Source organism: Mesocricetus auratus, unplaced genomic scaffold (genome assembly GCF_017639785.1).
Source record: "Mesocricetus auratus isolate SY011 unplaced genomic scaffold, BCM_Maur_2.0 Super-Scaffold_100014, whole genome shotgun sequence".
NCBI classification, from domain to species: domain Eukaryota; kingdom Metazoa; phylum Chordata; class Mammalia; order Rodentia; family Cricetidae; genus Mesocricetus; species Mesocricetus auratus.
In genome coordinates this window covers 24,618,426-24,643,873 of record NW_024429197.1, presented here as the reverse complement: position 1 = coordinate 24,643,873, position 25,448 = coordinate 24,618,426, and the positions used below count along the sequence as shown (strand labels likewise).

The window sequence follows — 25,448 nt, the reverse complement described above, 5'->3', positions numbered from 1 at the left end:
AGCAAACCAAAGGTTGGAACTTCAGCCTGTTGCTGAAACCATAGGTGTAGACTTGGTTTCCAACGAAGTGACTCATAGCCCAAGGTAGTAGCAGTGTCCTTGGTCCTAAAGACTCAAGAGACACCGGAGGTGGTGGTCCACGCCTTTAATCCTAGCACTCGGGAGGCAGAGGCAGGCGGATCTCTGTGAGTTCAAGGCCAGCCTGGTCTACAAGAGCTAGTTCCAGGACAGCCTCCAAAGCCACAGAGAAACCCTGTCTCAAAAAACCAAAAACAAAAAAGAAAAAAGAAAAAAAAAACAAAAACAAAAAAACAAAAAGACTCAAGAGACAGCATGTCTGACAATCAGAGTCTGATTTTTCTTTATTGTTAGGTACAACATAAAAATACATACAGCAGGAAACGGAAATCTTGGATTTCTAAGACTAAAACAAAGAGGTCTCAAAAACTTTTTTCTGCAAGTATAAAACAGGAGAGTGCTCAGACCAAGGGTGATAGCACAGGCCAGAGGCAGCAGAAGCTGGACGAGGACCAGTTTCTCTCCCAGAGCCCGGGCCTTGCAGGCTGTCTATCAGCAGCTGTACCGAGGGCAGGGTGCTGCACCAGGGAAACTACCCACACAGCACTCCCCTCCGACGGCCAGGAAAAGGGGAAACAGTCACGGAAAGCTCCTTCCTCCTGCTCCAAACTGAGGAAGATAACAGCAATTTTCTCTCTCCGAGTCTTCCCAGGTCTGATGCCCCTTACCTGGCCTTTACCAAAACCCATCCAACTCAATCCCTAACCAAAGCCAGAAGGTGCCCAAAGTTTGCTGGGTAGGGGAAGAGGCTGGTGTGATATCAAACAGATCTTTATTTGAAGTCATCATTGGTGCCGTTTCTTGATGCTTATTTGTTTGCTAGCCTGTTCTTCCAACTGCATGGCCACACGCAGGGCCTTGATGACCTCTGTAAGGAAGGGGAAGTGGGTTACTGAGTGTCTTTGGAACCACCTTCCCCAGTGCCATTGACTGCACTGCTAGGAGCCACAGGCCAGCACCGCTGCTGTGCAGTGACAACACCCACCTCGCAGGGCTGAGAAGTGCTTAGTCTGCTGCGTCAGGGCAGATTCTGCTTTGTTCACAAAGGTCTCCAAGTCATAGTCAGGCTGATCGGTCATCTCAGAGAGCTCAAGCCAGCCTGGTCCTTGCTGAAACAACAGAATCCAGTCAGCTCAGCTCAGCTCACGGAAACACTCCAGCAAATCCTCATCCTCAGCTGAACCCATATCCACACCTGTGTTCTGCCTCCTGGAACCCTTCCCCCAGCAAGTGCTCAGCCTGGGTGCAGTGTGGTGGCGTATGCCCATAATTTCAGCACTCAGAGGTAGGAGGATCAAGAGTTGAGAAGGGGAAAAAACGGAACAAATCCCAAAGCCCAGCAGTGGTGGCGCACGCCTTTAATCTCAGTACCCAGGAGGCAGAGGCAGGCGGATCTCTGTGAGTTTGAAGCCAGCTTGGTCTACAGCGTGAGTTCCAGCACAGTTAGGTCTACACAGAGAAACCCTGTGCTGAAAAATAAAAAACAAAACAAACAAAGAGTCCAGAAGACAGGGCTAGATAGAGACAGTACGAGTAGTCCAATTACCAGGACCCACATGCAGGAGAGAACTGACTCCTGGGAGGTGGTGGCGCATGCCTTTAGTCCCAGCACTTGGGAGGCAGAGGGAGGGGGATCTCTGTGAGTTTGAGGCCAGCCTGGTCTACAGAGAACTGACTCCTACAAGTTGTCCTTTGATTTCCTGGGCTCCAAGAAACCCTGGATTAAAAAAAAAACAAAAAACTCCCCCCCCAAAAAAACCAACCAACCAAGACAGCTTGAGCGTAATCAGCATCTCCCTACCCCAAAGCTGTCCCTATGTCAAATAAGTGACATCACTGATCCTGTCTTTTGTTTTTTGAGACAGGGTTTCTCTGTGTAGCCCTGGCTGTCCTGGAACTAGCTCTATAGATCAGGTTGGCCTCAAATTCAGAGATCCACCTGCCTCTGCTTCCAGGGTGCTGGGAATTAAAGGCGTGTACCACCACTGCCCAGATGATCCTGTTCTAAAGAGTCAAAAATTGGAATGACAACTTTCTTCCTCCCTTTCTTTGTGACAGGGTTTCATGTAGCCCAAGCCGACCTGGAACTACTCTGTATCTAGGAGTGGCCTTGAACTCCTGAGCAGTAGCATCAGGCATGCCATCACACTCAGCTGATGAACCTCGCAGGTACTCTAGGAAAACAACCACTGAACTCTACTGGCCCTAGGTTTGGAACAGGCTCTTACTTCGTAACCCAGGCTGACCTCCACTCAGCCTCTTAAATACTGGGATCGTAAGATTTGAGCCACCACACCACACATGGCTCTTTGGTCCCCTCCTTTTCTTGCTTTCCTGACATGAGCTGGGCATGGTGGCTCACACCTGAAATGGCAGTACTCAGGAAGCTGACAAAGAGGATAGAGAGCTGAAGGTTACACATCTATTACTCTATCTCAAAAACAAAACCAGGGGCTAGAGAAACATGGAAGCTCATAACCAGTTCTAAAGGCTCCAATACCTTCATCTGACCTCTGTGGGTATTAGGCATAAAAATGGCACATACATGTAGGCAAAGACATTCAAGCACATTAAAAACAAAAAAAACAAAAAACACCAAATCTGTTCTCTGACCATATTGCTGAAGTCCCTTCAAAGGCTTCACTGCACCATGATAAAATCTGAGTCTTTGGTAGGAGCCAGATGTAAGGCCCTCTAGCACCAGGCCCTACTAACTGTATCTTTATCCCCCTCTTTGCACAGCTTTTGCTTTGACTACAGTCAACTCTCATGTCTCCTGAAAGGGCCATGTATTTATTTTGTCACAGTGCCCCCAGACAAAGCAGGGAGGAGGGCATGTCTGCACACTTAGTCTTCACAGCAGTCTCCTAAGTGGCGCAAGTTCTTTCTTTCTTTCTGCTACCTAGTCTGCCACTGACAGGAGATGCTCCCACCTTCTCCCACAGCAGGCTCACACAGAAGTAGCATTTTCCAGCTGCTGCTGCTATAGAAGCCAACCATTTAATCCTCAAAGACAACACTATGTCTTGCTTAGTTTAGAGACAAGGAAACTGAGGCTCAGTGAGACTAAATGCCTTTCAACAGGGAACGAGCTCACACCTACAAGAGTGAGGTGTTATAGGTCCATGTGCTATCACAGACGAAACTGGAACATTCAGTAAATAAATATGATGTCCCTGTGTATGAAGGTCCCGCTACACCCCTAGTCAGCAGCACCAGGCCACAGGAGAGTGTCCCATGTGAGCAGATGGACACTGGGGAGAGCTAGGTATAGAGGGCTGCATTGTCCCAACAAAGATCCAAAGGAGTAAAGCCCGGATTATGTTCCAGGAATAGAGCTGAGCTCTGTGAGCTGTGTGAGAGTGGCCTGCCGATCCCTCCCTGGCTGGGACCAGTTTGTACCTGTATGATCTCCTTGAGCTCCTCCATGGCCCTCTCTTCCAACTCCCTGATCTGAGTCATGGCTTCATTAAAGCTGGACATCTGGGAAGACAGCTCCTCCTCTTCCTTGAACTGCAGACCACAGGGAGATAACAGGGTAAAGACTGTGGCTCGGGGTCCTTTCCCGAGCTCATTTCATCTTGCCCTCCCACCTTACATCGACTGCCAGCGAGGTCCCATGAGAGCTGGCTTCCATCTCCTCCGTCTCCATTTGAATTGGCTGCTCTCCACTGGGCCCGCTGTGGGGGCTCAGCTCCTTGACTCTGAGGAAATAAGACGGTCTTCAGCTTCTCCCAGTCCCCTGGGCACTCACTACAGAAGTGCATCACCACCCAGACAACAAGGCTTAGGGACCCGAGGGGTGAGTGGCAGCTAGTCTTCAGCCCAGGAGAGGTGGCATAACCCTGAGGCTGACATGGAAAGACCCTCACATACTATTTTATTGACTGAAGGGCACTGGGACAGACCTAGTGTGTGGCTGAATGCCACACCTCAGATCTCCTGTTTAGGGAGGAAATTCAGCAGTTACTGGAGGGCTCCAGTCACTTCCCTTCCCTTCTCCACCCCACCTAGATGCGGTCCTCATACCTGTCTGCATATCTCAGCGTGTTTAAAGTATATTCACAGGAGCTTATGCCTGGGGAGATCATGGCAATCTGAGAAGGAGGCAACAAGTGGTTAGCGGTGGGGATTCAGAGAGTGCGGGCACTAGAAAATCTGCTCCTGGAGAGCTACCAGGAGTGGCTGCCAACAGGCGACACTGACAAAGTAAAGCTTATGTGCTTTGCTGGGCAACTTGTTCATGTGCATGGAAGGCTAGAACTGACAGTAGAGGAATAGAGTCCTGCAAATTGTCCTCTGACCTCTACCTGAGTACCATGACATACGTCCATGTGTACACATTTACATAGTAACACATTTTAAAAATAAAAAAGCTGGGTGCAGTGACACATGCCTTTAATCCCAGCACTAGGGAGGCAGAAGCAAGCAGATCTCTGAGTTTGAAGGTAGCCTGGCCTATGTAGTGAGTTCCAGGGCAGCCAGAGCACCATAGTGAGCCACTGTAGAAAAGGACTGGAGAGCTACCCCAGTGGTTAAGAACACTTGGTGTCCCCACCTGAGTTCAATTTCCAGCACCCATACGGCTGCTCACAACCATGGTTAACTTCAATTCCAGGGATTAGACAACCTCTTCAGTACTCTGAGGGTACCCAGAACTCTGGTTCAATCCTCTACAGTGTCAGAGGAGAGAGAAAAGTAGTACTAATTAATACTAATAGAGCTTAAGCTGACAGAGAAACCTATCCTTCTTTATGAAAAGGCCCTACTCATAGGGCAGAGGCAAGGGTGTGCTCAGATAGTGGCAGATCTCACTTAGCAGCACCTGGAGATAAAGCAGGCCAGGAAGCATCATAAGGGCTTGGAATATGAGGCTACTTGTAGCGTGGGAGTCATGGAACCTGAAGGAAGCTGTGGAAAAGGGAGGATTTACTTCTTCTGCACCTGCTAAAGCTCACTTCCTGAGTTCCAGAAACCTTTTTATCAGGTAAGAGAGCAATGGCTGATCTCAGCACCTACAGAGTGGATTCTTTCCTCCTTGCCTGTAGGAAAGGTGGAGGCTACAGGCTATGGAAGTCCAGTCAGGAGCCCGAGAACACAGCTAGAGAGCACTGAGCTCTCTGCCCAGAGTCAGGTCAACATCCCCCTGCAAGCAGCTCTGGGTCTTCTTCATCATCCACTAAGTCATCCACTCACCATGCAAGTCCTGGAGTTCTCCCCAATGAAAGAATCTCTCAGCACCTGTGTCAGCTTGCTCTCCCGGAACGGGGTGTGAGCCTTGTTCTGTCCCAGCGCCCTGATGCACTCCTGTGGGGCAGCAGAAACAACTGAAGCCTCTCGCCCTTCTTATGCCCTACTCTCTCCCTTCTCAGCTGCCTTCCAGGCCACCACTAGCAAGCGCTTGCTACCTTCAATGCTAGGAGAGACTTATTAATCTCTGCACCCTCCATTCGAGTCTGCCGGTCAGCACTAGAAGTGTCAGCCCCTCGTTCATTCCCCGCCAGATCCACCAAGGAGAATTTGCCATGTAATCTCCCTTTGGCTCGAAGAAGAATCTGGAAGCAGGCATGGGAGCGAGAAGAATTGGAGTTGGCAAACGTCTGTCCAGAAGTCCTATTAAAAGGAGAGGAAAGGCAAAGAAAGGTTACAAACTTCGGGGACCACTATCCCCCTGGAAACCCAGTGTTTAAGCATCCCAGGGCACAGTGGTAAAATCTACAGTAAAGGAGGCACATGGATCAGAATCCGAAAAAGTCCTGTGTCTTCGGGTCTGTAACCTCCATTTTACCCTCCAAGACAGTAGCTCTTGACCTATTTTTCAGGCAGCACTGGACTCTGTGCTTGGGCACTGCCAGTCCTGGTCATGAAAATGAGGAAGAGCTGAGTCTGCTGTGAGGCACGGGGTCTAGCCATAACCACTTGCCCAAATTTGAGGGCTCTTGCCATGGGTGGAGCTGTGTAGAGCACTTGCCCAGCATGTGAAGCAAAACTCTGAGTTTAATCCCCAGTGCTGGGAAAATAATCTGAGTTCCACAACTAGCCAGCAGGCACTGCACCATGTCAGCACCTCCCTGCATTTACACAGAGGCGCCACGGTCTCATTACTTCCAGCCCAGAACACATCCAGGGCTGCTCACTTCTTCCACAAGAGAAAACTAAGAACCCAGATCCCAAGCAAGAATGTCGGACAACGAAAACCTGCCTTTGTTAGATTTAAGCACTCTGATTTTGCTCTTGAGACTTCTGGAATTATCTGCCCCACTTAAAGTAGAGGCTCTCATAGCATTTACCCTGCTGGGGTAAGAAGAACTATGTGCAGGAAGAATTGTGCATGTTTTTGGATCTGAGGCCTCATTACTTGAACTAGGTATTACAAGCGGTTCCCTTTCCTGGACAGGGTTCTGACCTGCAGGCACTGCCCACGTGGAGCATCTTGATGACGTCATCAGCACAGTTAACCAGGTACTCCTGCAGTCCCACAACCTGCACCTGTTGCTTGCTGTCTTCTAGTACACGTAACTTGGCCTTCTTGTTGAGCAGATCAAACACCTGTGCCAAGCAGAGAGCAGAAACACAGGACCATCAGTGCTGGGTACCCAGGCTACGCCTTCCGCAGCCTGGACAGGGCCAGGAGCAGGAAAGGCAGAGAATGTGCCAACAGGTAACAAACAGACCTGCTTCCCTGGTTCACACCAATGTCACCACTTTATTACTTGACCACTCTGAGAAAGCTACTGAGCTACTCTACTGTTTGCAGCCTGCAAAGTGAAAAGAAAAAGACTAGAATAGCAGCAGGGCAGTGGTGGCGCACGCCTTTAATCCCAGAACTTGAAAGGCAGAGGCAGGTGGATCTCTGAGTTCCAGAACAGCCAAGGCTAAACAGAGAAACCCCATTTTGAGAGAAGAAAAGACTAGCAAGTGCTTAGCACACAATATCCCATTAATGATAACTATTTTTATTATTGAGGTCTTGCTCTACAAAGGCAATTCTACAAAAGTACAGAGAATAAAAGGAGAGAGAGAGAGGCATGGACATGAGAATATACAGGATGGGGGGCAAGGGAGGACGGCTCACAAAGAAGGCGACCTCCCACCTCAGAGGGAGCCTGGAAGAGGACATCTGCTCTCCTTATGAGTTTAGCTGCCATCTCACCTTCAGAAGAAAGGTCCATATGCCAGGCAGAGTAGCCCAAAGGCCTACAGCTAACAAAACGTCTGGCTTCAACTATTTCTAGCCATCTTTAAGGTTTTAGTTCATTTACCTTCCCATTGTAGATCTCGAAGAATGTCACATAAACTTCCAAGTTTAAGTTCCGGTAGCGAGGCTGACTCTTCAGAAGGAAGACATCCCGGGCTGGGAGGAAGAGCCTGTATAAGTAAGCAGCTTTCCATGCCCCATCCCTATGTGGAAAACAGTTTACTTACAAGCCATTGCATAGATCCCTTTAGATGCATTCTGAGATTTACCAGACAGGTCTCCACCCATTGTCTGTAAAAGGAAACAGCACATGACCACAGCATACCAGATCATAGGTGGTAGCTCTACTGCCACAGTGGGCCACATCAGAGCCAGGAGACTGGATCTGCTAAAGTCCCTCTCTTCATGTGGTATGGCAAAGTCTAGTGATGGGCATCTGTACCACTCCTTAAGAACTTACTGCTGCACTACACAAGGCTTCCTCTGCAAGACTATAATACTCACATGAGTCTTCCCACTGCCTGTCTGCCCATAGGCAAAGCAGGTTGCTTTTCCCCCTTCAAAAATCGTCTGTACCAGTGGCCTTGCCGTGAACCTAGGAGAAAGGATGGAACAGAGGGAAAGGCATTTGGGTAGCTAGTCTTTATTTAATATCCAAGAGGGATTGGTGATGGAAGCCCCCAGATACTCAGCACATACCTGATGTTTAAATCACTGACTTTTTTTGTGGTGGGTAGAACTCAGGGCCTAGCATATGTTAGGCAAACACTTTTCTTTTCTTTTTTTTTTTTTTGGTTTTTCGAGACAGGGTTTCTCTGTATTGTTTTGGAGACTGTCCTGGAACTCGCTTTGTAGACCAGGCTGGCCTCGAACTCACAGAGATCCGCCTGTCTCTGGCTCCCGAGTGCTGGGATTAAAGGCGTGCGTCACCAACGCCCGGCCCAGGCAAACACTTTTCTACCGAGTTGATTTCAGTCAAGTCCTTTATATAAAATGGCATAATGTCTGCATGTTGCTTACAGATGCCTTTATATATCTCTAGATTATTTGTATCCTAATAAAATGTAAACAAGATGGGCAGTGGTGGCGCACACGCTTAACCTCAGCATTCAGGAGGCAGAGGCAGTTGGATTTCTGTGAGTTTGCGGCCAGCCTGGTCTACAAATTCTAGGAGTTCTAGGACAGCCAGTGCTATATAGAGAAACCCTGTCTCGAAAAACAAAACAAAAAAGATTTAAATGCCGACTGGCATACTGGACTTGACAGAGTAGATTTTTTTTTTTTTTTTTTTTTTTTACGAGACAGGGTTTCTCTGTGGCTTTGGAGGCTGTCCTGGAACTTGCTTGGTAGTCCAGGCTGGTCTCGAACTCACAGAGATCCACCTGCCTCTGCCTCCCGAATGCTGGGATTAAAGGCGTGTGCCACCAACGCCCGGCTGACAGAGTAGATTTGAAGTCACCTGAGTCTGCTGAACTCATTTAGGTAGTGAAGTAGTTGCATCAGCCATGGGAAGGTGTAATCTCAGCAGTCGGGAGGCTGAGGCAGGGCTGCCATGGTTCAAGACCATCTGAGTAACATAGACACTAAGCTAGCCTGGGCTATAGAATAAGATTTTGTCCAAACAAAAACAATACTAGGAGAACCCCTGGCACCTAGCCATGAGCCTGAGTGCAGTGAGTAATAGTTCACTCAGTCACCAATACTGGGCTGCTGCAGCTTAAAAGGTGACATGGCAGACTCCAAAGTGGACCTTCTGGTTATAGGGTCAGAGCTCATTGATCAGAGAGCTGGTTCAATAAAACACAACAGGCCAGGGAAGGAGCTTAGTGTTTGATGGGGAGAAAGTGGGTATAAGGAAGGCCATCAGAGGGGCTAACCTGTAGACAACTTCATTCGAAGCTGTTTCATCAAAGGCAAAGTCGAAGCAGAAAGCCTGGTTCTCCAGATACTTTGTCAAGTCCACTTTCAGTTTGGGTTCATGCACAAAGAGCAAACACTTGCTGGGAACAGAAATCACATCGATTTCTTTCTTGGCCAGTTCTGCAGAAGGAGAATATTTCAGGGGCTGCTCCCAAAACATGGGCCCTTCCTCTCAGTCAGTCTGCTGCTTCCGACTGAGCAGCTCACCTTGTTTATTCAGTGGGCGCTTCCTCACACACACACAGATCCTGTGCTCTTCAGTCTGCAAGAGGACGAGGAGGTTAGACAGTACCAAAGCAAACACCACAACCCCCCTCTTGGCCCTAGCAAGGGACAATGAGGTCTGATTCTAGGGCCCTAGGCTCCCTGTTACCTATTCTAGGGTACAAGAAAGCTGTTCTGGAAAAAAAACATAAAAAAAAAAAAAAAAGAAAGCTGTTCTGAATTCCCCCTGGTTCTCTCACTCCACTACCTTCAAGATTCCAGCACTACTCTCCTAGCTCTTAGCAATCTGGCCAGCCTGAAGCAGGGAGTCTCATCTGAGCCTTAACTAATGCTCTCACTAAAGCATTTAAAAACCAACAAACAAAAACTAGCTGATGAGATGACTCAGTAGGTAAAGGCCCTTCCATCTTCTGTCAAACCTGATGATCTGAGCTCCATCCCTGAAACCCACATGACAGGAGGGACCCAACTCCAGTAAGTTGTCCTGTGGCCTCTTCATGTGTGCCAGGGCATGAGCACACACAAACTCATGCATGCACAGAATGCTTTCCGTTTTTAAAAAGTCCAAGTTTCACAGCATACATTGAAACCGTCTCAAGAGGTAGAAAAAAAAAAAAAGAAAAAAACAACCAGCTAGTAAGATATCTCAGCTGGTAAAGGCAGATTCACTACACCAAGCCTAATGACTGGGAAAACTTTTCTAAACAGCTGCAGCTGGCTGAGTCTCAGCACCTTCTATTTAACTTATGTGAATCGTGTCTGAGAGTTTCCTAAGGGTACAAAGCCTGTGCAAAACTTGGTTGGGAAAAATAGGCACATTTGGCATTGTCCCTTTGGAAGATCAGTTAGGATGTTTTGGGGATATGGAAATCAGCTTGCTAAGGTGTAAATTGGAAGACAATAAAGAAGCCCTTGGTTAGCCAGGCAGTGGTGGTGCCAGCCCTTAGGAGGCAGAGTCAGGCAGATCTCTGTGAGGTCTATAAAGTGAGTGCCAGGACAGCCAGGACTGTTACACAAAGAAACCCTGTCTGGGGGGTGAGGGAGCACTTAGCTAAGGGGAGGGTGACTTAGGGTGGGCCTCTGCAGCTGGAAAGTTTAAAATCATACTAAGAGTGCCTCTGCCAGGCAGGTGGATCTCTGTGATTTCGAGGCCAGCCTGGTCTACAAAGTGAGTTCCAGGACACCCTCCAAAGCCACAGAGAAACCCTGTCTCGAAAAACCAAAAAAAAAAAAAAAAAAAAAAAAGAGTGCCTCTGCCTTCTTTTCAGACCTGCATGAACCCACACCTGTTCCAGACACCCTAGGACCCACATGGAAGAGAGAACTGACTCCTACAAGTTGTCCTCTGACTTCCATATAGCAATGTGCACAAGAACCCTCCTTGTGGTATAGACAAATAATTTAAAGACATTTTTTTTCTCCGATGCAAAAGCAAAGAGTCTTTATTGTTGTTTAACGAGCTAACCCCATTAGCTCGGGCCCTTCATACGTTCATCACAGCAGATGCTGGAGAAGGATCAATTTAAAGACATTTTTAACTGGATGCAGTGGCATGTTCCTGTAATCCCAGCACTTGGAAGGCAGTTTAAGGCCAGCTTAGTCTACACAGCAAGTTCCAGGCTGGGCAGGTCTACATAGTGAGACCCTTTTGTTTTTTAAAGTGTACAGGTTAAAAAAAAAGTGTAGCCGGGCGGTGGTGGCGCACGCCTTTAATCCCAGCACTCAGGAGGCAGAGGCAGGCAGATGTCTGTGAGTTCGAGGCCGGGCTGGACGATAGCCTCCAAAACAATACAGAGAAACCCTGTCTCGTAAAAACCAAAAAAAAAAAAAGTGTACAGGTATTGTGCCTGCATGTATGACTGTGTATCACACGGGAGCAGTGTCAATGGGGTCAAAGAAAAGGAATTACAGTTGGCTGTGAGCCACCATGTAGGTGCTGGGAACTAAGCCCAGGGGTTTTGGAAGAATAACAAGTACTCTTAACTTCTGAGCCATCTCTCCAGCCCCAGACACTGTTTAAAAAAAAAAGTATTGAGGGGCCCCACCAGGGATATAGCTCAATGGGACACTCTGTGTTCAGATATACCTGAGTCCTGGATTCAATCCCCAGAAACAAACAAACACACACACACACACACACACACACACACACACACAGATGGGGAGGTGGGCGGATATGGCTATTCACACACACAGAAGGGAGGGGGAGGGGAAAAAAGGAGAGAGAAACATAAAACTCTCCAGACAACACTCAAGGGTGAATGAAGACCCCAGCAATCCTTTTCCATGTCCTTCAGTGTGCTTCCCTGTCCTGCTCAGGGAAGAGAGGTAGAAGCCTTTCTGGTATACTCACAGGATCAGTCAGAGTAAGTGGGTGACATTCTATAGTAACCCGGAATTCTTTAATCATCCGGGCAAATTCCCAGTTTGGAAAGCTGCTGTCGTATTCCTGTTTGAGGCAAGAGGAATGAAGGGCAGACTGTTAAGAGTGAGTGCTCTTAGACCTACAGATTCCAGGCAGCGACAGCCCCACAGCTGCTGAGTGCCTCAGCCCTGGCTCTGGTCTGAGAAGTCAGGCACAAAGTCCTGGGAGCAGGATTGTCAGGGGAGCCTAGGCACACCCCAGGGACAAGGACTGCCTTCCACATCCCAGGAAGCAAAGCAGCAAACTGGGTTTCCTCAGAGCAATCACCCAACTAAGAGGGCTCCACTACCACTGCTTCTACCTGTAACACAGGTTCAGGGGATGGAGGTGAAAGCAGGTGTGCCCAGCAACGGCATTGTTCCTTGTGAGCACATGATGGGCTTCCCCACTGGCCAACCAGCATCAAACATGGCTTATCTGAACAACTTCAGATAATTTTGAATTATGCACTTACTTTCTGAATTCTGATAAGAAGCAATTAAACTTCCAGGATATCAGAACTGGAGCCTTAGAAGTCTAGGGCCAGGTATGTGTTGGCTGCTTATCTGCCAGGGTGCAAACCTCTCACCCACATCTCCCAAGAGTCACCTGAGCTCGCTTTATTCTTATTTCCGAGTTCTGGGCCCTCTTCTCTTCCCGCTTGTTCTTCATTTTTTCCATTTCCTTCACAATACATGATTTCCTCCGAACTAAGGGGAAAGGAAGGCACTGTTTACTCACCTGCTTCTTGTTAGTATCTAGCTACTCTGAGGAGTACTGGGCCTTCTGTAGGAAAGGTGTCCCTTCTCTAGACTCTATTTGTTTCTATTGTTCTATTGATTTTGTTTGGGGTTTTTTTTTTTTGTTTTGTTTTGTTTTTCGAGGCAGGGTTTCTCTGTGTAGCTTTGGAGGCAGTCCTGGCACTCGCTCTGTAGACCAGGCTGGCCTCAAACTCAGATCAGCCTGCCTCTGCCTCCCAAGCACTGGCATCAAAGGTGTGTGCCATCATGCCTGGCCTTTGGTTTATAAATTAGTGTGTGTGTTTGTATGCATACATGTGGAAGTTGGGATAATTTTTGGAAGTCAGCTCCCTCCTTCTACTATGTGGGACCTGGAAATTGAGCTCTGATCATCAGACTTGGTGGCAAACACCTTTTGTCTGCTGAGGCACCTCAGACCCCTTTTTCTAGATTTTTGTCTGATTCTTGGATAGACAAGTTCATGAAGTACTAACTGGGCTAATGTGAGGTCAGAGCGCTATACTTCTGCAGCTATTTTCTCTAGAACCAAAATGAGGCAGGGCTGGAAAGACAGCTCAGTGGTTAGAGCACTTGTTCTTTCAGAAGACCAAAGTTTGATTCCAGCACCCACATGATAGCTTATAACTATCTGTAACTCCAGTTCTAGGAGATCCAATGCTCTGACCTCCACTGGCATCAGGTATGCACATAGTGTACAGACACATGTGTAGGTAAAAACACACACACATAAAAATCAATAAATCTTTTTTTGAAAGATTTATTTATTATGTATAGTATTTTGTCTGCATGTGTGCTTGTACACCAGAAGAGGCCGCCAGATCTCATTACACATGGTTGTGAGCCATCACGTGGTTACTGGGAATTGAATTCAGACCCTCTGGAGGAGCAGCCAGGGCTCTTAACCTTTGAGCCATCTCTCCAGCCACCCCCAAAATCAATAAATCTTAAAAAAGGTAAGATATCACACTTCATTTTCACAAGTCCCCTGGGCTATTTATCAAGAATTTAGCTGTGAATACGTCTCACCTACAGCAAATAGTTTCTGACAAACTTTTATGTATTGTGGAAGACTCTGTCCATAACCATAGGTCACTTACCTTCAAGGTAACAAAAGGGTTTGAACTCAGGTGCCTAGGCAGGCCCAATGTTAACCACCTGTCCTGTACTAGAGCAAAAGAGCATATAGCTCAGTATGTCTACCTGAATTCCCAGGGTTTGCAGAAAATGTGCTTCGGGTGGGGTGGACTTGATCTTCTGCCTCCTCGCTGACCACGGACAATGGTAATTCTGTCATTGCAGGGCAGGAGGGCCTAGGGTGACCAGCTGTGGGAGAACAAGGGTCACTGGAGAAGCAGGCAGCACAGAGCAGCTGTCCTAACCTGGTCTCAACAGGTCATGAACAAACTTGGGGCTTTTCCTCTTGCCCTCATCCCAAATTCAACCACCCTTCCAGCCAAGGACTGTCCCTGGAGCCGAAAACCTAAAGCTAAATATGAAAGTAGAATTTTAAAAACAATTTTAAATTGAGTATGATAGCTCCCACCTGTAGTCCCAGCACTTGGAAGAGAGAATGATTTCTATAAGTTCAAGGACAGGCTAGGTTGCAGAATGAGTTCCAGAATGAGAGGAAAGAGACCCTGTCTCAGAACAACAGCAGGGTATAGTGACACACATCTTTAATCCTAGCACTCAGGAGGCAGAGGCAGGTGGATCTCTGAGGTCACACACAGCCTGGTCTACAGAGCGAGTTCCAGGACTTTACAGAGTAACCCTGTCTTGAAAAACTGTTTTGAGACAGGGTATGACATAGCCTAGGTTAGCCCCAAACTCTGTATGATTGAACTGAGGTTGACCTTGTATGTAATGATCTTGCCTCATGAATGCTGAATGGCAGGCGGGTTCCACTATGTGCAGTTTCATGTGGTGCTGGGAATGGAACCCAGGCTTTATACACGCTGGGCAAGCACTCTACCAACTGAGCTACAGACCTAATCAAGTAATAATTTTAAGCGAAGTGTTTTTTCAACTAGATGTGTAAAGCAGGTGGCGATTTTGTATTATGATATATGTATTAAATTCATCTAAATGAAGGCAAATGGCCGGGTGTTGGTGGTGCACGCCTATAATCCCAGCACTTGGGAGGCAGAGGCAGGTGGATCTCTGGGAGTTCGAGGACAGCCTGGTCTACAGAGAGTTCCAGGACAGCCTCCAAAACAATACAGAGAAACCCTGTCTCGAAAAACCAAAATAAATAAATAAAGGAAGGCAAATGAAAGGATCCTGACCATGTATGAGTGCAGTAAGGCATGATGGGCTGGGACTGTACATTTCTGTGATTCTGTCTGGTCTGCTCAGGTTTTTTGTTTTATTTTTTGTTTTTCAAGACAGAGTTTCTTTGTAGCTTTGGAGGTTGCCCTGGAACTTGCTCAGTAAACCAGGCTGGCCCCTTGAACTCTCAGAGATCCATTTGTCTCTACCTCCTTAATGCTGGGATTAAAGGTGTGCACCACCGCCTGGCCTGGTCAGTATTTTCCAATTTGAGTTTTTGCTGTTCTTGGTATCTGTGTGTTTTTGTGTTTGGAGACAAGATTTTCACTCTAGCCTAGGCCAACCTGAAGCTCATAGCAATCTCAAGTACTGGCATTTTAGTTGAGAGCAACCACAGCCACCTGGTCCACTCAGTTAGTATGGTTAATTGCTGCCCAAGTAGTCAGTCACCTATGTTTTTTTCTTTTCCCCAGTCTTTGCTTCTTTTAATCACCTGGTTTCTGGGGCTTTGGAGAAGTCAGACAGGGCTGGAATGGCCAAAAAAGCCATGCTTGGGTCAAGTCTGTAGGATCAGGCCTCTGAAAGCTTTCCCTCCATGGCAAAGCCCATCCAGAACTACTTTACGAATCCTGGGAAATTCAGCATAGCATGAAGAAAGCCTAAGGAGTTGCTTTAGGGCCTTGGACAGGGAGAACACATTGATTACTCACTGGCAACTGGAAACTGCTTTCGAGAGTTTGTAACCACAGGCAGCTCCACCTCCATTTCATTCTCCTGAGTGGCAATTCGAACTTCTGGGACAGTGGACATGCGCGTGGAACGGCTTCGAAGACCTAAGACCAGGAGGACCAATCAGCGCAGCACACTAGGGTGAGCTAAAGCAGCAGGAGACTGCACACAGCAGGCAGACTCCAGCCTCCCAGACGAGAGCCCAGAAACAGCAGGAAGACCAAGAATAACTATCCCCAAAGTAAATGCGCAGTCTATAGATCTAGGTGCTCCCGAGGGCAAGGATATTTCCCTTAAGAGCACTTGTCTTGGGCTGGCCATATAGCTCAGTGGTAAATGCTTATCTAGAATGTATGTAGCCCTAGTTTTAATTCCCAGGTTGGGCTGTGAGGGGGAGTATGAATAAATAAATAAACAGAATGACCTACAGATAATCTAAAATAATTTCTAGAGAGAAAGATCTATTCTTCTAAGTCTTTTTTTGTTTTGTTTTACAAGACAGGGAGAACTCTCTTTGCTGAGCAGTCTGGCCTTGAAGTCCCAGAGACCCCTCTGCCTCTGCCTCGCGAGTGCTGGGATTAAAGGTGTGCACCACCACCACCCAGCCTATTCTTCTAGTCTTGATGGGAAAACAAATTTTTTTTTTTTTTTTTTTGGTTTTTCGAGACAGGGTTTCTCTGTATTGTTTTGGAGGTTGTCCTGGAACTCACTCTGTAGACCAGGCTGGCCTCGAACTCACATAGATCCGCCTGCCTCTGCCTCCCGAGTACTGGGATTAAAGGCATGCGCCACCAACGGCCGGCAACAAATCTTTTTAAAGGATTCATTTGTTAGGGGTGGAAAGATGGCTCAGCAGTTACAGAGCACAGGACACTGGCTGCTCTTTCAGAGGACCCAGGTTCAATTCTTAGCACTCACATAGCAGCTAATGGCCTTCTGTACTCTAGTCCCAGGGTGACTGATGCTCTCTGCTGGCACTGTATGGATGTGGTGTACAAACACACACACAGGTAGGCAAAACACTTCCACACATAAAACCTCAAAAAATTTTAAGCTGGGCAGTGGTGGCAAACACCTTTAATCCTGGCACTCAAGGAAGGCAGAGGAAAGCCATTCTTTGAGTTTGAGGCCAGCCTGGTCTATAAAGTGAGCTCCAGAAAAGCCAGGGCTACACAGAGAAACCCTGTCTCAAAAAAACAAAAGGAAACAAATATTCCATTTTACTTTTTATGTATGTGTACATATACGTCTGCGTAACCACACATGTGTGCAGATGGTCAAGGAGCCCAGGCAGATCTCTGAGTTCGAAGTCAGCCTGGTCTACAGAGAGTTCCAGGACAGCCAGGGCTACACAGAGAAATCCTATCTTGAAAAACCGTAGATAGATAGATAGATAGATAGATAGATAGATAGATAGATAGACAGACAGACAGACAGACAGATAGCCCCCTCTGAGGTCAGCTGGGACTATATTGTAGTAGTATCCAGCTGGCCTGTTGTGGCGGTGAAAGCAACCTAGCCCCTAACTACCCGCTGAGTGGTATCTGGCCTAGCTCCAGAGACCAAGCACCTAGCCTAATCCATCCTTTCACCTACCAATACCTTTTGTTCCCCTATGTGAACTTTGTTTGGGACTTTTCCAAAAAGACAAAGGCCTATGCAAAACTTGGTTCAGGAAACCCTGAAAACTGTGGCACCTATGAATCCATACTTTGCTTTTGGCATTGCCTTTTGGAAGCCTCATTCAAGTTGTTCTGAGCATATGATAATCAACTGGCTAAAGTGTAAATAAAGAGAAAAATAAAAATGTCCTGGGCATAGAGAATGAACTTCAGTTCATCAAGATTGGGGCCACCTGCAACCAAAAAGGCTAAATTCATTCTTGAAGTGTCTGAGTTTTCTTTTGACAGACCAACATGAATCCACACCCAAGCACGCCTCGACACTACATAGTGAGACCCTGCCTCAATCCCCTCCTTCAAACCCCATAATTTTTGTGTTTCAAAAATGATTGGTAACTCTGCAATTTTTTAACTTCATCCCCACTTGTATGTGTATGTAGGATTTGAATGTGTGTACATGACTATGCACAGGGCCCTCACTTATGCCTATAGAGACCAGAGGTTGACACGGAAATTTCTTCCTCTGTCACTTTTCACCTTAATTGCTGAGAGAGAGTGTCTCTCTCTGGACCTGGAGCTCACCATTTTGGCTGGACTGGCTGGCAAGCCAGCCCTGGGGGGTCTTCTTGCCTCTGTCTCTCCAGCACTAGGGTGTTACAGACACATATCATCACATCTGGTTTTCACATTTGTGATGGGGAATCTGAGATAAAACCTTCATGCTTGCACAGCAAGCTGTTTACCCACTGAGCCGTCTCTCTAACCTTCATTCCTACTTTTGACTCACATACACACTTAAGAAGCAAGCTGGAGAGATGGCTCAGAGGTTAAGAGCACTGGCTGCTCTTCCAGAGGTCCTGAGTTCAATTCCCAGCAACCACATGGTGGCTCACAACCATCTACAATTCAATCTGGTGTCCTCTTCTGATATGTAGGCAGAACACTGTATATGTAATAAATAAATAAATCTTTAAAAAAAAAAAAAAGAAGCTACAGGGCTGGGAGCACAGCTCAGTGGTGGAGCACATAGACAGTTTCAGTCCAACCCCCAGCAAAACAGAACAAAGTCAAACAGACCCAGGTTGGGTAGCTCTAATAGAAAACTAAGGCAAGAAGATTGTCATAGGTTTGAGGCCAGCCTGAATTCCACAGTGAGTTCCAGGACTGAATTAGAGACCCTTTCTCAAAAACAAACAAACAAAACCAGGGCAGGCGAGATGACTCAACAGTTAAGAGTATGTACTGTTCTTCCAAAGGTCTGGAGCTGGGTTCTCAACACCAACATTAGGTGGCTCACAGTGGCTTCTAACTCCAGCTCTAGAAGGATCTGATGCCTCAACTTTTCCTCCGGCATCTGCACTCATGAGTAGCACATATAAACTGGTTCACAAACACAGAATTTCAAAAAGCAATATGACCAGGCAGTGGTGGTGCAAGTCTTTAGTTCCAGCACTTGGGAGGCAGAGGCAGGTGATCTCTGTGAATTTGGGACCAGCCTGGTTGTTTTGTTTGTTTGTTTTTGTTTTTTGAGACAGGGTTTCTCTGTGTAGTTTTGGAACCTGTCTTGGAACTAGCTCTTGTAGACCAGGCTGTTCTCGAACTCACAGAGATCCTGCCTCAGCCTCCTGAGTGCTGGGATTAAAGGTGTGCTCCACCAACGCCCAACTGGCTATCCTGGATCTTGCTATATAGATCAGGTTGACCTCAAACTCAGAGATCCTCCTGCCTATGTCCCAAGAGCTGGGATTAAAGGTGTGCACCACCATTCCTAGCTTCATTTTGGAGGGATGGTTCCTTCCTATAGCCCAAGCCTGCTAGAATTTTCCATCCTCCTGGTCCAGCTTCCTGTGATGATCATAACCATGCATCACTGTACTCAGCTCCATTACTTGCCTAAATAGCCCAAAACTACATTTATGCTTTCCTCAGTTTTATTGCAAGGCTCAGTGTTCTGAGGGAAGGAGGCAGGCCTAACAGGAACTGATCTCCACTCTCCCCTGTATCACTCTGGTCTATAGGGTAAGTGTCTAGGCCAGAGGACAGATGACTGAAATGTACAATTCTCTCAGGTTAGGTGTAGGCTGGTTTCTTCCTCACCGAGAAAGATGACTGAACAAAAGACAGAACTCAGTTCACACAGAGGTCACATGCTCAATTAGGGTACAGAGTCTACTTTGGCTTCTACTGAGCCTAGGAATCTCACCCACAGCAAAAACACATGACAACAGCCAGCCATTTACCTTCTTTTGGAGCTGGAATTTTGGAGTTGACTGATCTGCGTTTTTGCTTCTGAAAAATAAAACAAATCACCACAACATATGGCTCTTATCAGTCCTCAGGGTCCTGTGTACTGTGATAAGGCCCCAGGCAGTCCCAGACAGAAATCAGCAAAAAGGTAACAAGTGACTCTTCAGGGACAGCAGCTCAGTCAGATGACAGGCACTCACCGGGACCGTTACATTTTCCTGCAGTGGCAGATTGTCCTTCAGGTGTAAGGGAAGAAGCTGTAAAAGTTCTGGGTTTATTGCAGCCACATCATCAAAATCAATCTGCAAGGACAAGTGAGTTCCAGTGAAGCAACAGTGCTTGATCTAAGTGAACTGCTGTAATCAAGGCCACCCAAAATTCAGGCTTTACCAACCTTACGTTCCATTAAGCACTGACCACTACAAAATAGTTATTCCTTAGTAATGGTTTACCATCTAGATGGAATGGGTTTCCAGGTTCTAAGCCAGCCGGAGATTGTGAGTGATGAGAATAAGGTGGAGAGGAAAACAGAAGTCCACAGTAGACCTAGGCCACTTGGCTCTCCTACTGATCTGCTGGGCAGTGACGTCCTGCTGGTCACAGCCCCCTGAGCACCTTCTTGCTGGCTGATACGAAGGAGGAAACAAGTTCTAGCAGGCTGGTAATAGTCTGATGGAGGCCCCCTCAGGATCTTATAAGCAGGAGTAAGTTCCCGAAAGCTGCTACCTAACCCTAAGTCTACCTACATTTTCTACTGGGCCCAGAAACTTCTTCCCAGTCACACCTTCCTGTTGATGCCTTTCCCAGTTCCTGCTCACACCCACAATGAGGTCACAATTCTGGGTTTACATCACCAGAGTACTGTAACTCTTTAGGAACAGCTCAAACCTCACCAGCAGGAACAACTCAGACTCATAGGTTTGAAGCAGCAAATACAGCTGAGTGATGTAGATCAGCAGTAGAGGGTTTGCATGTGGGAGGCCCTGAATTCACTCTTCAGCACCATACACACACGCAAAACACCAAATGGATCTCACTTTGTTTATGTTTTGAAATGGACAAAGCTATGAATACACCTTAGAGCGAAGAAAGCTTTACCACCTAAATCCATAACCTGCATCTACTTGTTTACTTTCTACAGTGCTGGAGCTGGCTGGCACCCAGGGCGAACAGACAAAGCAAGTACTCTATTGTTTAGCTACACCTCCAGTCCAGACCGCATTTATTAACTGTGTTAGGAACCAGTAAGCCAGCAGCATGCAAGAGAGGATAACCAAAAATAAACGCAAATATAGCACCTTTCTGTAAATTCAAATTCTAATGGGGAAGAAAGTCATGTTCCAACGTGTAGAAATCAAGCAATATGGGTAAGATGAGGACAGCAAAGCTGGGCGGTGGTGGAGCACACCTTTAATCCCAGCACTTGGGAAGCAGAGGCAGACGGATCTCTGTGAGTTCAAGGCCAGCCTGGTCTACAGAGCTACACAGAGAAACCTTATCTTGAAAAACAACAAAAAGATGAGGATGGCATCACTGTCTGCAAAAGCTGGCAAGTACTTCACTACCACCGTCTTGAGGACACTCCTCGCACTACTACATATTCCTATTTCATGCCCAAGCCTCAAACTACACAGAGCATAAACACAAGAGCCCAGACCAATACTATCCCAGTCTCCTATGTATACTCACACTGAACATCCTAGGACAAAGAGCAAGAGTAAGAGTGTGAAAACAGGAAGGCACAGGCCTGGGTGAGTGGAGCAGCCCCATTTGACTGGAGTAAGATCTTAAAAAGCTCTAGAGATGGAGATGTAGCTCGGTGGGACAATACAATTTATGTGAGGCCCTGAGATGAAGCCCAGACTCTCTCACTCCCCCTCACACACAAACTATACACACTAATTTTCTCTCTCCCTCTCTCAGGACAGGGTATCCTGGCTGTCCTGGAATTCGATTTGTAGACCAGGCTGGTCTTGAACTCACAGAGATCTGCCTGCCTCTGCCTTCCGAGTGCTGGGATTCAAGATGCGAACCACCTGCTCCATTCTCTCTCTCTTTTTTTTTTTTTGATAAAGGGTCTCACTATGTAATACAGGTTGGTCACAAACTCTGTTTGGGCAGACATGAAATCTGTAATTCCAGCATTCCTAAATCAAGATGAAAGATGAAGACAGGACAATCACCCAGAAGCTGCCAAGCTAGCTAGCATGAGTATCATGTCAATGGAAACTAGACAAAAAAAAACCTCAATTTCAATAAGGCAGAAGGTGAGAAACATCTTCCCAAAGTTGTTCTGAAATCTTCACACATGACACATGTGCATCATAGCACCCATGTGCTTCCTCCTCTTACACACACACTATTTTTTTGGTCTCACTAGGTAGCTCAAACTGTCCTGGAATTCACTATATAGATCAGGCTGGCCTGGAGCTCACAGAAATCTGTCCACTTCTGCCTCCCAAGTGTGAGGATTAAAGGTGTGTACCACCACTGCCTGGCATAAATATTTCTAAAGGAAAAAGACTTGGATGTATCTTTTTTTTTTTTTTTTTGGTTTTACGAGACAGGGTTTCTCTGTTTTGGAGGCTGTCGGTCCAGCCTGGCCTCGAACTCACAGAGATCTGCCTGCCTCTGCCTCCCGAGTGCTGGGATTAAAGGCGCGATGTATCTTTTTTTTGAGACAGGCTCTCACTAAGTAGCCCTGGCTGGCCTAGAACTCACTATGTGAACCAGGCTGGCCTCAAGTCCATAAATGCCTGCCTGCGCCTGCCTCCTGAGCACAGATTAAAGGTGTGCACCAGCACACCAGAGCAGCGTCTTGTTCACCTCATTCCCAGACACACACTCTCACTCTGGAGTGAGTCCCGCAGGATTTTGTGGTTAAACCCTCACAACTATCTGCGGTAGACATTGTCATCTTTACTTTATAGGCTAGCAAAGGAACTTCTAAGGGCAGACACATGACTGAGAACGCATAAAGCAGACCAGTGCCCTTTTCACAACACTGTGTCTTCCCATCTCTGCTTTCTCAATTATTGTAAGGCTCCCCACCCACTAAATCTAAACATGGAGTTGCAGGGGTGACGCTCCAGTCTCTCTTTAGTCTTTTGGGTGCTGCCAAAGCACCCAAGCTTTGTCCCTCAGGCCTCAGGCCTGATGCATGCCATTAGCCTTCCTACACTGCTCTCCTGTGGCACCATCACCAGCTGCTTTATGACCTGGCATTTCAAAAACACACCTTTGTTTCCTTTCCTGAGTTGCTGATTTTGTTACCTAAACTGAAACAGTAGTGTGCCACTCAGAACTCAGCTCAGGGAAGCAAGTAAAGCCATAGGATTCGCTGCAATTTGCTCTCCACAGACACACCAGAAACTATTAATTCCTTCAATTTAGAACATACCTGAGGGGGCTGGCGAGCCAACTCAACATTTAGGATCACGGACTGCTCTTCCAGAGGATCTGGGTTCAATTCCCAGCACCCACATGACAGCTCACAGTTGTCTATAACTGTCCAATTCTGGGTGACTAAACACCCTATCACAGACATTCATGCAGGCAAAACACCAAAGCAATAAAATAAACATAAGTAAATAAATTAGAACACACCTGACTAAATGAAATTCCAGTTTATCCAAAGAGGACCATTTTTTAAGACTGTAGGAGACAGCACAACATGAGAAACTGAGTTCTCCCAGGCACATACACAGGATCATGTGAAACGCCATATAAACAGTCATAGAACCTACCTCTTTGCCCTTCGTGTTACCTCCTTCTATCCATTCCACGGAAACACAGGATTTCTCCAAGTTCACTGTGCTTATATTGGCACTGTGAATTAAGCCTGTGTATGAAAAGACCAGAAGTTATCCATGTGTCCCCTGAGAACTTAACTTCTATACTTTTTGCTTTTAGGGTCCTACGGAGACTTCCAATGCAGAATTTACCTGGGAAGGGAAAATTGATTTTCCCCTTTAAAAAAAAAAATCAACACAGCCAGGTGGTGGTGGCCCACACTTTTAATCCCAGTACTTGGGAGGGAGAGGCAGGCCGATCTCTGTGAGTTTGAGGCCAGTCTGGTCTACAAAGTGAGCTTCGGGACAGCCAGGGCTACACAGAGAAACCCTTTCTCGAAAAATAAACAAACAAAAACCCACAAACACTAGTAATTCTAGTGGGGACTCACCCGTAGACGATTCCACAATGAGGTGGGTAGGAAACAGGTTTTAAACCCCAGCTACATTGGAGAAGGATTCATCTCTGCTTCAGAGTGTGCAATAGAATGAAGGCTCATTTGAGCAAGGAAGTCACTACAGTCTTTAGAGGAGCTGTTCCTGAATACATCGTTAACCTCTTGGGTTTCCCTAGCTCAGTTTTGGCAGTCGCTACCTGGCTACTGCACGGATGACACATTAGACGTGCAGTCGTCGCTTAATAAAAACATACGGTTGTCTTACCAGCTCCTTAGAAGCAGGGATCCTGCCCGTTTACTTTGAATCCCTGCGTCTGACACACTGCAACAGCATCATATACAGCAGTCTGGGGGCTAGGGAGCCGAGCAGTTTCAGTGAAAGATTTCGGCAGAAGTACAGCCACCGGCTCTAAGCTAGCCTAGGCGCACCAATGAACGCAGAGGTGCTCCGCCCACACTCAGAAAGCAGGCAGGGGACCCACAACTAGGGCAGCGTTTCCCCCCAGTGTAGTGGACACTGATCGCTAGTGCAGAGATAGGGGCCTCCTCAGTGTGGGATGGGGGTAAGTGTCTGCCCCAAAGCTTGCCGTTTGCGGGTCGGGTAACCATCTTGGCATTCTCGCCGCTCTTGCGTCCCCTTGGCCTCAGGACCATGCCCTCACCATTACTGCGTTGAATCTTGATGGAGAGACCAGGAAACAACCGAGAGGGAAGCGACTCCATGGACTCGGGAACAACAGCAGGTAAAACAAATCCAAGAAGCTTGAAAAGGACGTCTCTGCTAAAGCAGCGCAATGTTAACGCCGCCTAAACCGCTGCAGTTTAAATCCCGCGCCAGCGTTCTTACGACGTCATCATGCGAAAGCACCGCAGTGCATTTAGGGATATGTAGTCTTGGCCTCATGACTTCCGGTTCGTGGGCGGGCTCCCAGGCTTTGTGTCATTGGGAGTATTTCGAGGTCTTTTTTTTTTTTTTTTTGGTTTTTCGAGACAGGGTTTCTCCTGTGGCTTTGGAGGCTGTTCTGGACCTAGCTCTTGTAGACCATGTTGGTCTCGAACTCACATAGATCCGCCTGCCTCTGCCTCCCGAGTGCAGCAAGCAACGCCCGGCTTGCTTTCCCATCTAGTACCAGTTCGACCCTCTGCTTTTATGTACCAATAGGAAACTTATATATAATGTTTCAGTTAGGGCCCTGTGGTTCTGCAGACAGGGGTTCAGATCCTGACTTTTTTGGCAAGTAGCTCAATGACTTTAAAGACGTCAGATACTTATTCTTTGAAATGTATAAAATACTTCAAGCTGGGTGTCGGTGGCGCACGCCTTTAGTCCCAGCACTCGGGAAGCAGAGGCAGGTGGATCTCTGTGAGTTCCAGACCAGCCTGGTCTACAGATCGAGTTCCAGGACAGGCTCCAAAACAATACAGAGAAATCCTGTCTCGAAAAAAAAATCGAAGATACCTATTTAACATAGTTTTGAGTATCTGCCACATGCTAGTGCTGGACATGTTGCTAGACAGGAATAGTGGAATGAACAAGACAAATAATGCCTGTCCTTGAGACATTTTTTCTATTAAAAACATGGTGGAGAAGCTGGGTGTTAGTGACCCATGCCTTTAATCCCAGCACTCTGGAGGCAGAGGCAGGCGGATCTCTGTGAGTTGAGGCCAGCCTGGTCTACAGAACTAGTTCCAGGACAACCTTCAAAGCCACAGAGAAACCGTGTCTCAGAAAAAAACAAAACAAACAAACAAAAAACCACGGTGGAGGACTAGAGAGCTGGCTCAGCAGTTACGAGCACTTGCTGCT

General features: G+C 47.1%; 1 protein-coding gene across 4 annotated transcripts; it reads right to left on the bottom strand.

Moving 5' to 3' along the window:
• Positions 1 to 336: 336 nt before the first annotated feature.
• Positions 337 to 24,478, bottom strand: Kif2c (kinesin family member 2C). 4 transcript variants are annotated; one of them, XM_021228350.2, is made up of 21 exons: positions 24,229 to 24,478; positions 23,199 to 23,293; positions 19,653 to 19,754; positions 19,446 to 19,494; positions 15,565 to 15,687; positions 13,787 to 13,909; positions 12,435 to 12,535; positions 11,775 to 11,870; positions 9,404 to 9,458; positions 9,154 to 9,316; positions 7,781 to 7,871; positions 7,504 to 7,567; positions 7,341 to 7,432; positions 6,485 to 6,627; positions 5,487 to 5,691; positions 5,275 to 5,385; positions 4,108 to 4,175; positions 3,677 to 3,782; positions 3,481 to 3,591; positions 1,064 to 1,187; positions 337 to 946 (listed from the first exon to the last, which is right to left on the bottom strand). In XM_021228350.2, the coding sequence occupies exons 1-21, from the start codon at positions 24,362 to 24,364 to the stop codon at positions 864 to 866; spliced, it is 2,241 nt and encodes a 746-aa protein (XP_021084009.1). In that variant the 5' UTR covers positions 24,365 to 24,478; the 3' UTR covers positions 337 to 863. The 4 variants fall into 4 exon arrangements, with proteins under 4 accessions (XP_021084009.1, XP_005072096.1, XP_040612803.1 ...); XM_005072039.4 differs by having other exon boundaries at positions 24,304 to 24,477; XM_040756869.1 differs by lacking the exons at positions 23,199 to 23,293; positions 24,229 to 24,478 and adding an exon at positions 19,847 to 20,235.
• Positions 24,479 to 25,448: the final 970 nt, after the last annotated feature.

Bases quoted from the DNA above. Each gene is read 5' to 3' on its own strand.
- Kif2c (XM_021228350.2), bottom strand. From the start codon at position 24,364: ATGGAGTCGCTTCCCTCTCGGTTGTTTCCTGGTCTCTCCATCAAGATT. The intron at 5,692-6,484 runs GTCAGAACCCTG...TCCTTTTAATAG, and splicing joins CACGTGGGCAGTGCCTGCAG to GACTTCTGGACAGACGTTTG. The intron at 1,188-3,480 runs GTACAAACTGGT...CTGTTGTTTCAG, and splicing joins AGCTCAAGGAGATCATACAG to CAAGGACCAGGCTGGCTTGA.